At 54.0% G+C, this 15876-nt stretch overlaps 1 protein-coding gene across 6 annotated transcripts in view; it reads right to left on the bottom strand.

Annotated features, from left to right (window-relative positions):
• TCF7 (transcription factor 7) overlaps positions 1 to 2573 on the bottom strand; it is a 127957-nt gene extending 125384 nt beyond the window's left edge. For all 6 annotated transcript variants that reach the window (XM_029051591.2, XM_029051592.2, XM_039910301.1 and 3 more), the window contains exons 1-3: positions 2401 to 2573; positions 2195 to 2261; positions 1255 to 1355 (exon numbers count right to left, since the gene is read on the bottom strand). In XM_029051591.2, coding sequence (XP_028907424.1) covers positions 1255 to 1355; positions 2195 to 2261; positions 2401 to 2550 — 318 coding nt within the window. In that variant the 5' untranslated portion in view covers positions 2551 to 2573. The remainder of the gene's footprint in view (positions 1 to 1254; positions 1356 to 2194; positions 2262 to 2400) is intronic.
• Positions 2574 to 15876: the final 13303 nt, after the last annotated feature.

Below are 15876 nucleotides of genomic sequence, written 5' to 3'. Positions count from 1 at the left end.
GTTCTTGATGGAAAAGGTATCCACCATTTCTCACAGTTTCCATAGGTGTAATTCCATAATTCGACAGCACTTATGGAGCTGCTTTCCCCTAAGCATTGTGGCAGGGTTCAGTGCCCGCCAGCACACAAGTATCAATCTTACTTAAGAGATTTGAAGGCTTTGGCTAGGGAGTTGAAAAACTACATTAATCAGAGCTATGATAAGGGGGCGATTGGCAGAACCTAGAAAAAAAACCCTTGTAGACTTGCTTACCCACAGCCTTGGACTGTCTATAGCCCAAAACCGCTCTCGCCCGGCAAAATCCCTCGCCCTCTGTACATTGCTTAAAACGGGGCAAGATCCAGTAAAATGAAGACTGTGTGCGCTTTGGAGATAATTGGGGGCTAATACAAGCAAGACCCCCCCCACGCTCTTTCCATTAATCCTATGGTGCTACTTCATTTACAGGTTGGATGGGGAACAGAAATTAAATTTTAGCTCTACTCACTCACGGCGGAAGCTATTACCCAGGACAAGGCCCAAGATTTAGGGTTTTAAACGCTTTGGTCCAGAATATCAGGCATAACACCCACTCAAATTTTGGCCTTGCTGTCAAGGTGAGGAATGCTTCCTTTCATAACGAGAATAACAACAGTAATAATAATAGCTCCATCCGCTCTGACAGGAGTGGTTAGCTTCCCGTTGAAATCGAAGAAGAACCAAGTCCAGCTCCCCTAATACCGGGACCCTGAAGACTTTTGCTGGATGCTGCTGCTTTCTTTCCGTGAAGCTGCCTCTCTGGAGGCTAGGTAGCTATTGCTTTGAGTGCTGCCCTGGAGGCCTGGGGTTGGGAGATGGATCTGGGGAGAAAGTGATCAGAACTGGGGAAAAGATCCTCTCCCATCTGCCACCTGCACTGACAACCTTCGGATGGACGCCTCATTTGTTGAAACAACACGATGATAATCAGTAGAACTGGGTCAGGATGGGAGCCTTGCTTACTCACTGAGCGTTTTGCTGCCTGCTAAAAGATTTCTCCAGATAATACTGCCTCTGAAAGGCTGTCCATCTTCGCTAATTACCTGCTATCCCCGAGTTGGCTTTCATGTGGCATGGCCTAACTGGGAGAGAAAAGGGGCCGTTGCCCTTCAATGGGGGAAACAGATGCAACAACAACAGCAGCAACGATAAACTAGACGAAACTCGGTCCGGTATATCCACTAGGTTTGGTGAGGAGAGGAAAAAAACTCGTTAATAAGGAAATCCAAGACTCACCAGAGGAGGGACGGACCCGCTGGGTGGATAATGCACTAGCAAATTGTAGCCAGGATAAACAGGTTCTTTGTACATCCCTCCGCCGTCTTGTGGTTTTAAACCTTTGAAAGAATAAGAATAATAATTTTTTAAAAAAGTCAACCCGCCAAAGACGTGTCCCAGGATGGGTGTTCCTTTGTGCCTTCCCACTGATTAAGTCTCAAGCAAGAGGAGTCGGTGGGGAGGACGGTAGGAAGGTATCTGTTCTCTCTTGGGGCCCTGAATCTCGGGGATGGGGGTCGGGAGGTGGGTCAGATTTACGATTTGGCAGAGACTCACCCACCTGATCGGGGAAGGAAAGACCCCCACCACCACCACCTCAAAGCCCCCTCTTTTTCACTCAATCGTATTTATTGAGCGCTTACTGTGTGCCGAGCACTGTACTAAGCGTCCGCCTAGTACCTCAACCCCTCCCTGTTTACCTGCTTCCAGGGCCGGAACAACTTGTTTTCCCCCCCTGAACTTTTTTTCAGGTCCAGCTCCCTCCACGGAGTCCCCCCCGAAGCTAACTGGCCAGGCTGTGGGGTCCGTTTGCTCTTTCTCACGAGCAGGAAATGACTCGACCCAGGGGTGGCGGCGTTTTCTGGGCCGGGGAACCCCTCCTCCTCGCCCCCTCCCCCCGCTCCCCCCCCAAAGAAATCAAAGTCTCGCTGACTCGTCTGGGTTTTGATTTGGGGGAAGGAGATAAGAAAAATAATACCCCGCCTCCCCCTCCCTGGTGACCCCCTCCACCCCGCCCCCGGCCGGCTCGACAAGGGGCAGTGTGTGTGTGTGTGTGTGTGTGTCTGTGTCTGTGTGCCTGTGTGTGTGTGTCTGTGTTTTGAGGGGGTCTTGGGCGGCGGAGGGGAATCAGGGAGCGAAGAGGAAGAGGAGGAAGGGGGCGGGGGGGTTGCAAACTTACCGTCTTCTAAGGGGTCTTGGAGTTTGTCCTGGAAGAGCCTCTGGGGGTTTTGAGCTCGCCGGATCGCCTGGAGATGCGGCGGGAGAGACAGAGGGGGAGGGCGACAGAGACAGCGGGGTTGGCCGGGGGGAGGCCGGGGCGGCCAGGGACCCCCGTCCCCCTCCCCGGCCGCCCCCCTCCCGACCGCCCCGCATCCCGCCACTGACCTCGGCCTCCCCCGCGGCGGCCGCGCCGCCCCCGCTGCCCTCGGACTCGTTGACCAGCGACGACTTGAGGTCGGCCAGGTCCCGCTCGGTGAAGCCGCCGCCCCCCCGCAGCTTGTCCTCCTGCTCGCCCTCGTCCTTGAAGGCGAGCATCTCGTCCGGGGCCCCCAGGTCGTCCGCCCCGCCGCCGCCGGCCCCCGCGCCGCCGGTCCCCGCGCCGCCGCCGCCGCCGCCGAGCTGGGGCATGGTGCGGGCCGGCGCTCCCCTCTCCCGCGCCCGGACCAACTTTGGGAGAGGGGCTGCGGGCGCCGGAGCAGCGGGAGGAGGAGGAGGAGGAGGAGGAGGAGGGGCCGGGGGGCGGGGGGCTCCCTTGGCCCGGGAAGCCGGCGGAGCGGTCCCCCCGCCGCGGCGTGCGGGGAAGCCGGGGAGCGGGGGGCTGCGGGGGGCTGCGGGGCGGCGCGGCAGGACCGGGCGAGGCGCGGGACCGGCGCGGAGCGGCCGAGTGCGGGCTCCCCGGGAGGCCACGGCTCTCGACATCAAAGCGCCGCCGGCTGATTGACAGCGTGGGGGCGGGGCCTGGGGCTGGGGGCGGGGCCTGGGGCTGGGGGCGGGGCCGGGGCGTGTCCGGGCCGGGGCGGGGCGGCTCTGGGGGGGGAGAGGCCCCGGACGGGGGCTCCTTAAAGAGGCCGCGCTCTCCTCGAACCCCGAGGGTAGGGTGGTAAGACTCCCCCCGACCCCAGCCCAGGAGGGCAGCCCTGTCCCTCGTCCTCGAATCCTAATCATCCCAATCAATCACCCCAATCACCCCAATCACCGTCTCCGCTAAGCGCTGACTAGGTGCCCAGGTCTGTTCTAAGCGCCCCAAGGCATTCAGGTTGTCCCAAGGGGGGCTCGCAGGCTTCGTCCCCGTTTTACAGAGGCCGTCACTGAGGCCCAGAGAAGTGAAGCGACTGGCCCAAAGTCCCCCAGCTGACAAGTGGAGGAGCCGGGATGAGAACCCACCACCTCGGACTCCAATTGTACGTTCCAAGCGCTTAGTAGCAGCGCTCCGCACATAGTACGCATAAAGAAGCAGCGTGGCTCGGTGGAAAGAGCACGGGCGTGGGAGTCAGAGGTCGTGGGTTCTAATCCCGGCTCTGCCGTTTGTCAGCTGTGTGACTTTGGGCAAGTCACTTCACTTCTCGGTGCCTCAGTGACCTCATCTGGAAAATGGGGATGAAGGCTGTGCACCCCACATGGGACAACCTGATTACCCTGTATCCACCCCAGCGCTTAGAACAGTGCTCGGCACACAGTAAGCGCTTAACAAATTCCAACACTAGTAAGCGCTCAATAAATACTATTCAATGAATGAATGACTCCCAAGCCCAGCCTCTTTCCACTGAGCCACGCTGCTTCTCTAAAGCGAGCGGAGTTGTCCCACAAGGAGCTCGCAGTCTTCATCCCCATTTTACAGAGGAGGTAATTTAGGCACACAGAATACTAATAAACCTAATAATGATGGTATTTGTTGAACGCTGCTTAGGTGCCAAGCACCGTTCTAAGCGTTGGAGCAGAGACAAACTAATCAGGTTGCCCCACATGGAGGTCACAGTGCTAATCCCCATTTTACAGAGAAGGTAACTGAGGCACACAGAACAATAATAACCCTAATAATGATGGGATTTGATAAGCGCTTATTAGGTGCCAAGCACTATTCCAAACACCAGGGTAGATACAAGCTGATCAGGTTGTCCCACATGGGGCTTACAGTCTCACTCCCCATTTTACAGAGGAGGGAATTGAGGCACAGAGAAGTGACGTGGCTTGCCCAAGGTCACCCAGCAGACGAGTGGCGGAGCCGGGCTGAGAACCCACGTCCTCTGACTCCCAAGCCCGGGCTCTTGTCACTAAAGCCACGCTGCTTCTCCAAGTTGTGCGGGCTGCGAGAAAGTTGCCAAGTCCGGTTCCCGCTCGGCGCCCTCCTCCCCCGCGCTTCCCTCCGGGGTTGGACGGATTGTAGGCCTCCTCCCCCGCCCCCAACTCCGCCCCGACCCCTCCACGACCTCGCCCCGAGGCTGCCGGCAATAGCAGAGGGCGGGGGGCTGGCCGACAAAAGAGTGGGTCTGTGTGTGTGTGTGTGCTTGTGTGTTTGTGTGTCAATGTGTGTGTGGGGGGGGGGGGGTTCTGACTATGGGTATGCGCAACTACTTCAGCGTGGGTAGCTCTATGTAGATATGTGGGGAGGGGTGTAATTGTGACTGGGGTTGTGAAGTTATGTCTCTGTGGGACGGGGCGATTGACTGATTCTGTGTGGCATCGTGTTTGGGAGTGGGTCTTGTCCGCATCACGGCGTGTGTAGTGTGTGTGTGTGTTTCTAGGGCTGACTCCGGGGAGTCTGTCCTCAGCGATGCTTTTAGGTTCCCGCGTGTTTGTGTGAATTTATGTCCCCCTGGGCAATTGTGTGCCGGTGATGTGCGTCGCTCTGTGGGATTTCAAGTGCTGCTGTCTCTGAATGACTCCGTGTGCTGGGATGGGGCTCTCTGTGGGACTTGAGTGGGTGGCTTTTGTTTCAGGGCTTGGTTGAGGCTGGGTCGGGGGCGTGTGTGTGTGTGTGTCTGTGTGTGTATGTGTGTGTTTTCTCTCCACTAGAGGGTAGAGGTGGAGGGTGTGGCCACATTCGAAGGCGATATCACCAGGATCAGCTGGGACAGGGTGAGAGGTAACGGACTCGATCAATCAATTGTATTTATTGAGCGCTACTCTGCGCTGACCACTGTACTAATCGCTTTGGAGACTGTAAGGTCGTTATGGGCGGGGGGACGTGACTGCTAATTCTGTAGCATTGTACTCTCTCAAGCGCCTAGGACAGTGCTCCGTATATACTAAGCGATCAGTGATGATGATATTTGTTAAGCGCTTACTACGTGCCAAGCACTGTTCTAAGCCCTGGGCAAATACCATTGACTGACTGATTCGGAGAGCACAGTGCAATTGAATTAGCAGACATGTGGCCTGCTCATAAGGAGTTTACAGTCTAGAAGGGGAGACTAGAGCGCTTCCTTGTAGACTTCTTGCTGTTTCCCCCTCCCAGCTCGGTCTTTCCGTGTCCGGCCAAGGAATAGCTCATGGTCATTCATTCATTCATTCAATCGTATTTATTGAGGGCTTACTGTGTGCAGAGGACTGTACTAAGCGCTTGGAAAGTACAATTCGGCAACAGATAGAGACAATCCCTACCCAACAAGAAGCTCACAGTCAAGAAGGGGGAGGCAGACCACAAGGCAAAACAAGTAGACGGGCATCAATAGTGTCGAGTTGACCAGCCCGGCGAACGGGCCGAATCACCCCCAGGATAGCCGCCACCTCCTCCCCCCCTCCCCCCGCCAACCCTAAAGATCTGTCTCTCCAGGAGCTCTGCGACCGTCGGGGACCTTGGGGAGCTGAGACCCCGGAGCCCCCGGCCGCCTCCGGCGTATCCTCCGACCGGCTCTTGGCTCCCTCTGCCCCAGCAGTGGGGGGGGTGGAGCGGGGGAAGCTTTTCATCTCTGGACCCGGTGAAAGAAAGCCACCTCGGCTGAGCCACCGGCGGCACTTGGGCAGTGCAGAAAATTATTACTTTTCCAACCTGCCGGAGGGGCAGGAAACCTGAAATTAACATCTTCGCGGCTCCCTCTCCAAGATCCTGTAACACAATGTATACACAAACACACGGGCGCGCGCGCGCATACACACACTCACACACCCCTCACACTCTTGTCTCTTTCTCTGTCACACGTTGTACACAACCCCCCCCCTACACACACACTCTGTGTCTGTCTCTGTGTGTCTGTTTCTGTGTAATATGATATACACACACACCCCATACACTCTCTCTGTGTTTCTGTCTCTTTGTAATATGGTGTACACACACAAACCACACTCTGTGTCTTTCTCTCTCTGTAACAAGGTGTGCACACACATATAAACACGCGCCACACACTGTCTTTCTGCGTGTCTTTCTCTCTGTGCCTCTGTCTCTGTGTAATATGGTGTGTACACCCAGACCCCACACACTCCATCTCTCCGTGTCTCTGTCTCTGTGTGTCTCTCTCTGTGTCTGTCTCTGTCTAACATGGTGTGCTATATGTTACACACGTAACATGTATGACTCTGCTCTCTTTTTCTGTGTAACATGGTATACACCTCCACACATACACACTCTGTCTCTCCGTGCGTGTCTCTGTCCCTCTCTCTGTCTTTGTCTCTGTGTCTCGCTACCTGTGTCTCTGTCTCTCTTGTCTCTCCTCTAGACTGGCGGGGTTTGAAATGGAGAAGAAAGCCAGCTCCAGTAGTCTCCCCCTCCCCGTTCGTCCCCTCCTTCTCCCTCAGCGTGGCTCAGCCCGGTGTGCTCGTCTCACGAGGATGGGGAGAAGAGACCCCGATCTGTTCTTCATTGCAGATAGCATAAAATGGAGCTTGGGGCTCCTGGAGGCCGTCCATGGCCTGCAGCAACCGGAAGGCTCACCGGACTCCCACCTGAATGAACTATGGGGCCCTAGGATGTACTCCTAGGCTCTCTCGATTACACGCACCAGCCCAGACAAAATGAGGAACCGTCGGATAATGAAAACTGTGGCAGGATGCTTGGGCCCCAGCTGGGAAGCGGGCAGAAAGAGGGTGTGGGGGGGATGGGGGAAGAGGGGAAACGGTGGGTCACTGATGTCTTGGGGGGAGGCAGGAATGTGCATGCGGAAGAAAGTAGAAGGGAAGCGGGGTAGACGGGGTGGCAGGGCCAGGGAAGGGGCCCTCTTCCCAATTATGCCTACATTGGATAATCCACTCATGAATAATAATAATAACAATAATAGTAATAATAATGGTATTTGTTAAGCGCTTACGATGTGCGAGGACTGTTCTAAGCGCTAGGGTAGATACAAGGTAAGCAGGTGAGGCTCACAGTCGTAATCCCCATTTTACAGAGGAGGTAACTGAGGCACAGAGAAGTGAAGTGGCTTGCTCAAGGTCACCCAGCAGATCAGTGGCGGAGTCGGGATTAGAACCCACGTCCTCTGACTTCCAAGCCCGGGCTCTTGCCACTTAGCCACACTGCTTCATAAACCACGGACTGTCCGGACGACAGTCTAGTAGAGTCAACCGAAAACAACGGCTGTCCAGGCCAGGTATGACAGCGAGAGATTCCTGGGTTTTGCTTAAAAACATAAACGATCGTGCGAACCTTCCACTGACAACGACCTGTGAGCAATAGCCACGTGGTCTCTCCAAATTGTTGTTTCCTTACCGGTGCCGTGTTTGGAGTTTGCCTGTTTATTTGGAGTGGGGAGAGTTGCGCTAGCTGAATCTATCGAATGATCTCACCTCATTTCCTTCCAGGCGGGTATTCATTCGAGTGGGAATATGTTCTCCTGCTCAAAGGGATCCACTGGTAAATTTCTTTCCTTCTCTAGATTACTCTCTCATCTCCAACGTCCCTCCCCCTCCCCCTCCCCGACCCCCGAACTAAGGTACACCCATAGGGAGGGGAATAGATAGAAGAAATTTTTTTTTTTACTTTCAGGTTAAGGGGTGCCCCCCGCCGCCTCTCTCTCTCTCTCTCGAAGATCTTCTTGTTTTGCATGTGAAAAAAAAATGTCTGAGATTTACAGCCCTCCCAAATGGAGATAAAACCTTGGCAATGAGTTGGAAACCTGTTGTAATCTCTGATCCAGGAAACAAAGAGCCTCATTAATGCAGAGACTTTGGTGATCCTTTGATGTTAGCTAGCATAGCATTCACTCACGGATCCATTTGCATTTAAACATTCATAAAAACATCGTCTCTGCTTCCTTCGCCTTAAGCAATTTAGGAGCAAAGTATAGGCTTCTATTTAAAGAAACCGGCTGCGGTGAAGCTCAGAACACCAATATCACAGAATCTTCAAGGCAGGGTAAATAGTCTCTCCTGCCATTTCGGGTGGTCGCCGTTTAATAATAATAGTTCGAGAAGACCCAAAATAAAACATCACGAATTTTATCTTATTTCCGTTAACCTTGACCCCTAGAAAGCGGCGGGCCCGGGGACCAGACTAATTCTGTCCTCCCGGAACAGTTGCCAATTTGTTTGAAGGAAGAAAGAGGGAAAAAAATCCTTTAGAAATCCATCTTTATTCTCCAGATCTTTGTCTCTCTGCTCGGGACTGCAGAACGCTCATCCTGTTGTTAAAACAAGATGCAAAGGCAGGGAGGAGCCAAAGAAGAAGCTTTCTCTCCCCTTCTCTTTTTCATCTGGAAACCCAAAGTCAAAATTAAAATCCACATCTGGATTTCAAAAAAGGCAATAAATACGCGAGAATCAGAACTTAGTCCCCCGGCTAGGAGCTCCGGATCAGCATGTGTGGGCGGAGGGAGAAGAAAGGAGGGATGCAGAGTTCCTTCAGGGCTCTGAGTCCCGGACTAATAATAATAATAATAATAACGATGGTATTTGTTAAACGTTATGTGCCAAGCACTGTTTTAAGCGCTGGGGTAGATACAAGGTAATCAGGTTGTCCCAAGTGAGGGGGCTCGCAGTCTCAATCCCCATTTGGCAGATAAGGGAACTGAGGCACAGAGAAGTTAGGTGACTTGCTACAGGTCACACAGCAGACAAGTGGCGGAGGCGGGATTAGAACCCACGTCCTCTGAATCCCAAGCCCGTGCTCTTGCCACTAAGCCGTGCGATTGAGGAGGGGCCAGGGAAGAAGAAGCCAGGCTACTAATTCTGTTATATTGTGCTCTCCCAAGGGCTTCGTCCAGTGGCCCGCACATAGTAAGCGCTCCATAAATACGACCGATTGAGCGTTTGATTGGTTTGGAGCAGCGGGAGGGCCAAGACTCCTTCCCCTTTCAAACCAGGATCCCGTTCGCTTGGGTCCACACTACAGGTGTTTCGGGTACTTCGTTTGGAAGCAAAAGGTGTATTTGGGGGGTAGGTGAGGTGAGGAGAAGACGGGAGGGGGGAAATATATCCCCAGCCCGCGCTTTTCCCGCAGGGTAGGCTCCTTTCGCTCCACCCACCCAACACACACACACACACACAGCCCTCCGGGCCCTAATCGGGAGGTAAATTTGAAAGCCCAGATTTGGCAGACCGATTGGGGGGAGTTGGGGCAGCGAGTCCTCGCCCCAGAGCCTAACATTTTCCTCGGACTCACGCCCAAGGTAGAAATCAAAGGCGGAAGGCGCCTCGCCCGGCCCTGCCCTGCCTTGGTCCTGCCCTTGTCCGGCCCTGCCCGGGCCCTGCCCCTCCTCCTGGCCCCCTCCGTTCTGGACCGGGATCAAAGCGGCGGGAGAAGTCCGGCTCGGGTGTCCGATCCTATCTACGCCCCCGCCCGCCCCCGCCTCTCATCCGGACGACTTTTCCCAAGGACCGGACGGTCCCTGATCCCCGCAGCCCCGGGCCTGAGGGGGAGGGGTAAACTCACTCTGCCCTCCACCCCGCAGAAGGAGAAGGACCCCCCCCCATACACACACACATCACCCCGTTAGAGTCCCTTCCCCCGTCTCCCCCCTCGCCAACCCCGCCGAGGCCTTAGGCGGACCGTACTGCCCTAGGCTTGGCCGCTTGCCCCGCGCAGAATCCGCACCCAGCGCCCCGCAGGTGACACCGACCCCTGCTGCGCTGCAGGGAGCCCTGGGCGTCTTCTCTCACTCCGGAAGCCCGGGGAGGTGGTTAGAGAGATGGAGTGGGAAGTGGGGGCGGTGTCGCTAACATAGTTTGAGGTTTGCTTCTAGCGGCTGCGGAGGGGGAGGAGAAAAGGGGGAGGGGGACGCTGCCAAAGCTCCCGGGGTCGCTCTCTCCCTCCCTCTGTCCCTCCCGTCCTCTCCTCCTCCCTCCCCTTTTCTTTCTCCTTCCCCTCTTCTTCCCGCTCCCCTTCCCTTCCCTCATTAGAGAAGCAGCGTGGCTCAGTGGAAAGAGCACGGGCTTTGGAGTCAGAGTTCATGGGTTCGAATCCTGGCTCGGCCACTTGTCTGCTGTGTGACTTTGGGCAAGTCCCTTAACTTCTCTGTGCCTCAGTTACCTCATCTGTAAAATAGGGATTAAGACTGTGAGCCCCAAGTGGGACAACCTGATTCCCCTGTGTCTACCCCAGCGCTTAGAACAGTGCTCGGCACATAGTAAGCGCTTAACAAATACCGACATTATTAACATTATTATTCATCCTTTTCCCCTTCTGCCTTCCGTCCGCCCTCCCCATCCCTTCACCACCTTCTTGACTCTCTCCCCTTTCCTTGCCCCCTTCCTCCTGCCCTCCCCTTCCTTTCCCCACCTTCTTCCCACTTCCCCCTTCATTTCCCCTCATTCCTCTCGCCCTCCTCCTTTCCTTGCCCATTCCTTCCCCCCCTCTCTTCCTCTCGCTCTCCTTCCTTGTCCACTTCTTCCCGCTTCCCCCTTCCCTTCCCCTCTTCCTCCCACCCTCCCCTTCCCCACCTTCTTCCCACTTCCCCTTTCCCTTTCCCTCCCACCTTCCTCCCGCTTTCCCTTTCCTTTCCCCTTCCCTGTCCCCTCCCCCCATTTCTCTCCCCCTCCTCCCTTCCTCTCCCTTCTTTTCCTTCCTCCAGCCTTCCCTCCTCCCTCCACCCCCCTCCTCCCCCCCGCCCCGCCCCGCCCCTGGATGATAAAGCCCCCGGGGCCTGGTGGAAATGTCCTAGGAAGTGAAGCCAACCGTCCGGGTCCGGCCCTCTAGCGGGGCTCCAGCTCGCCCCACCGTAACCCGGGACAACAGGGTCCAGATCCGGCCCTCCTATCCGGACTGGACAGATGTGCATCCTCCGGCCCAGCTGTGCCGGGTGGGCGTCAGGGGGTCACCGGAGCCAGGGCTACAGTCCGAGAGCCGCCACTGTGAAGGAACGGGGCTGGGCAGGCCCTCAAGGCCAATCTTTGCAACGGGGGTCCCAGGGCCGATGGAGGGGAATTCCCCTCCCCTTGTCTCACCCACTTTCCCTGGACAGCCGTCACTCCCAGGGGGTTTCCCCCCAGCGCTGGGAATTGTCTTGGAATGAATAAAGGGGTTAAGGGGGTAGAGAGGTGCTGGCAGACTGTACAGAGCTGACTGATAAGCGCACCCTGTGTGCCAAGCACTAGGCTAAGCACTGGAGTAGATACAGTCTGACCAGACATGGTCCCTGTCCCCTATGGGACTCACTGACTAAGAAAGAACACGCATTTAATCTCCATGTTAGAGATGAGGCACAGAGAAGTGAAACAACTTGCCCAAAGCCACAGAAAAGGCAAGGGGCAGAGTGGGGATTAGAACCCCGGGGCTGGGGAGCTGGGCGTGGGGGGGGGGGGCGACGGACTGATTCTCAACACACTGTTCTTTTCCCCGTGTCCCATGGGGAAGCTCCCAGCCTAGGCAAAGAGCTGATTGAGGGAGCATGGGAGTCCAATCCAGGACAGCTGTGAAGGAGACAATGGCTTCACCCCTTCAGCTGGAAACACCATGGGGCTTTGGCTGCCACCCCTCCAGAGCTCAGAAGCTGGGGCACCAGCCACCCTCACCCCCACAGCTATCATCTATAGTCATATGGGTCAATCTTTCAATCAATCCATAGGATTTACTGAGCCCGCACAGTATGTAAAACTCACTGTATAGAGACTGCAATATAACAGAGTTGGTACAGTCGATCCCTGCCCACAAGGAGCTTATGGTCTAGAGGTTGCATAGCGTCTCAGTCTGAGATAGGTCACAGTGGGGGTAGGGAAAGGAGTGGAGAGGGGATGACAGATGTGTCCAGATTCTGAGGGGCAACGTCTCTCCTTTTAGCCCAAAGCTGGGCCTGACAGTCTTTGACTTTTCCCCCATCTCTCCTTGCAGGGCTCATGCTTATCAACTCTATTGTATTTTACTTTCCCAAGCTCTGAACACAGTAAGTGCTCAATACATATGATTGATTGATTGATCGATTGGCTCTTAATAATAATAATAATAATGTTGGTATTTGTTAAGTGCTTACTATGTGCAGAGCACTGTTCTAAGCGCTGGGGTGGACACAGGGTAATCAGATTGCCCCACGTGAGGCTCACAATCTTAATCCTCATTTTACAGATGAGGGAACTGAGGCACAGAGAAGTGAAGTGACTTGCCCACAGTCACAAAGCTGACAAGTGGCAGAGCCGGGATTCGAACCCATGACCTCTGACTCCCAAGCCCGTGCCCTTTCTACTGAGCCACGCTGAAAGAAGGACAACCCCCCGCCCCCCACCCCCACTTGCCCACCAGCCAGCCCCCAGAACAGGAAGAACAGGTCTGAAGGAGAAGGGGCTATGCTTGACAGTTCATTTCCATCCTCTGGGCCACCTCAGGCAGAGCGCCTGGAGACAGAGGTAGCACAGCTAGGAGGAAGAGGGGAAGAAGAGGCTGAAATTCTGCAACCTGGAGCCCTGCCCCCTCCCACCTCCTCTTGCCCCCCTTGCTGCCTACTGAACCAACTTAATACAAGCCAGAAGAGCACAGGCCCAGGGAGGTACTTAATCCCAGACCAAACAGACAGAGGCTAAATCCTTCCCATCAGCCAGGGACAATCGAAGCGCTTGTTTGGGGACATTTGTATATAAAGAGAACCTTTTAGTTCATCTACATGTTCCAACAGTGAGCTGCGAGAGAAGTGTTGTGTATGAACAGACATCCGTTCCTGGCAGAGGGGCAGGCTACGGGTGTGCCAGCTTCTCAAATCTGGCAGAGGGGAGAGAGGGGGGCACGAGAGCAGAGAGATGGGGAAGAGAGTTGGCATGGAGAATGGTTTCTGTGAGGCCACTAGCTCTTTGATTGGCTTGTTAAAGCATTCAATCACCTTGGTCCTTTTTACCTCACCTCGCGGCTCTGCTACTAAAACCCACCCCTCACACTTGACTCCTCTAATGCCAACCTAGTCACTGTACCTTGATTTCATCGATCTCACCGCTGACCTCTGGCCCACATCCTGCCTCTGGCCTGGAATGCCCTCCCTCTTCATATCTGACAGAAAATTACTCTCCTCTCCTTCGAAGCCTTATTGAAGAGCACATCTCCTTCAAGAGTCCTTCCCTGATTAAGCCTTATTTTCCTTTTCTTCCACTTCCTTCTGTGTCACCCTGACTTGCTCCCTTTATTCTTCTGCCCTCCCAGCCTCACAGCACTTATGTACATATCCATACTTTATTATTAATGTCTGTCTCCCTCTCTAGGCTGTAAGCTTGTTGTGGGCAGGGAATGTGTCTGTTATATTGTACTCTCCCAAGTACTTAGTACAGTGCTCTGCACACAGTAAGCGCTCAGCAAATACAGTTGATTTGTTTTGTTTTATTAGTGGTATTTGTTAAGTGTTTACTATGTGTCAAACACTGTTCTAAGCGCTGGAATAGATACAAGTTAATTAGGTTGTGTCCTAGTTATCTATTCCAGCGCTTGGACATAATCCCTGTCCCACATGGGGCTCACAATCTAAGTAGGGGAGAGAACAGGAGAACTGAGGCACAGAGAAGTGAAGTGATGGGAAGTGGGGAACCGGGATGAGAACCCATGTCCTCTGACTCCCAGGCCTGTTCTCTTTCCACTAGGCCCATGCTGCTTCCTTATTAAACATTGACACGTTCCCAAGTTGGAAGCAATGCCTGTGTGAAGGAGGGACTGGGAGGGAAAGTGGAGGCTCTGCAGAGGGGTGGGGTCAGGGATCCCTCCCCCAGAGAAACGTTCCAGGCTGGGGGGCTGGAAACTTTCATAGGATGTTAACAGCTTTCTCTACGTGAACATGTTTTGTCTCCTCTCGGGTGGACTGGCCAGAGACCACTGCCCTGTTGCTGCCCACTCCATCTCCTAGGGTCAAGCCCCCCTTTCAGGCTCTATGGCCTCATTTTGCCCAGGATAAGGCTCGTTCACCTTGTGTCCTGGGCTTGTGGGGGCCACGGTTTATGCCGGGGGGGAGAGGGCACTTAAGGGGAGGGGAGAGGGCTGAGAGGAAGAGAATCAACCCTACTGAGGATAGTATTGTCAATCAATCAAAGGTATTTATTGAGGGCTTACCGTGTGCAGAACACTGAACTAAGTACTTAGGAGAGTACAATATAGCAGAGTTGGTAGACATTTCCCTGCCCACAAGGAGTTTACAGTCTAAAGGAAAAACACCATGCAGCCTTCAGAAACAAATATAAGGCCTCTCTGTTGACACAACCCAATAGGCATCCCATTCCTTAAAACACCTAGAGTGTTTTTATATAGGGCTTTCATTTTCCCATGGCACTTTCACATTCCTCATCTCATTTTTATCTTCACAGCATCCTGGTAAGGCAGGTATTATTATCCCCATTTTACAAATGAGGAAATAGAGGCCCAGAGCGATTAAGTGACTTGCCCACGGTTACCCAGCAGGCCCATGGCAGAGCAGATTTAGAACCCATATCTCAGGACTTTTAGTCCCATCCCATGCTCTTTCTGCTAAGTCATGCTATCTCCTATGACTCGCTGTCTTTACTAAAGGGTGTCCTCTTATGTGTTGGGAGAAGCAGCGTGTGCTGGAGCTCTTTTGGAGTTTGTCCTGAAGATGAGAGAGCCATCCCTTCCCCATGGCAATGTCGTGGGGAGGGGATGCAGAGGGGATTCACACCAGGGGTCCCAAATCTCTCACTGTGAGCTGAATAAAGCAGCAACAGCAGCCTCGAGAGCCCCCATGTCGCTACCCCAGAGATGGAGATGAAAATAAGCCATAACAAACCAGGTTATAGGACCTGTAAAACAACAAGTACCATAACCAGTGCTCCTCTATGGAGGATTTGGAAGTGCAGAGCCTTTCTCCTTTGTGGCTCCTGCTATTGAGTTCTACATGATTAAACTTCACTTTAATGAAAATTGTGGTATTTGTTAAGTGCTTACTATGTGCCAGGTCCAATACTAAGCTCTGGGGTAGATAGTGAGACCTGAATTTTGTGGTTCTACTTCTGCCTAGGTGGCTCCTTCCCCTGGTCCTGGAGGGGGCCCCTGGGGGAGTGGCCCGGCACCCCCGCCCTTCTAGATGTGGCAGGGAAGGTGGAGAGGGATAAGCCTCCCTTCCTGGGGTTCCCATCCCCCACCTGACCAGTCCCCACCCCCAGCTCCTTGTCTCCTGACTCCCAGACCCAGTTTCTTTTCACTAAGACATGCTCTTGGAACTTTTGACCTGCCAGACCTAGTTGCTGTGATTGAGGGTTGGTCCACTCCCCAAATATCTCAGAGCACCTGGAGAAAAAGCATGTTCCCATAGAGAGAGACTCAGATGGGGAGGGAGAGAGAGATAGACCCAAAAACATACAGAAGCAGGTAATTAAGAAATCACAAGCTAGAAGATAAACTCCTTGAGGGCAGGTAATGTGATCCACTGCCTCTACTGTACTTTTCCAAGTGCTTAGAAGAGTACTTCACACAGCCAGCACTCAATAAATACTACTGATTGACTGACTGATAGCCAGAGATTCTAACTCAAAGATGATGGAGAACTTGGATGGGCACTGTCTTTCTGTGATACTTTCAAC

Source organism: Ornithorhynchus anatinus, chromosome X1, assembly GCF_004115215.2.
Source record: "Ornithorhynchus anatinus isolate Pmale09 chromosome X1, mOrnAna1.pri.v4, whole genome shotgun sequence".
NCBI classification, from domain to species: Eukaryota; Metazoa; Chordata; class Mammalia; order Monotremata; family Ornithorhynchidae; genus Ornithorhynchus; species Ornithorhynchus anatinus.
This window is presented reverse-complemented; position numbering and strand designations above follow the sequence as displayed.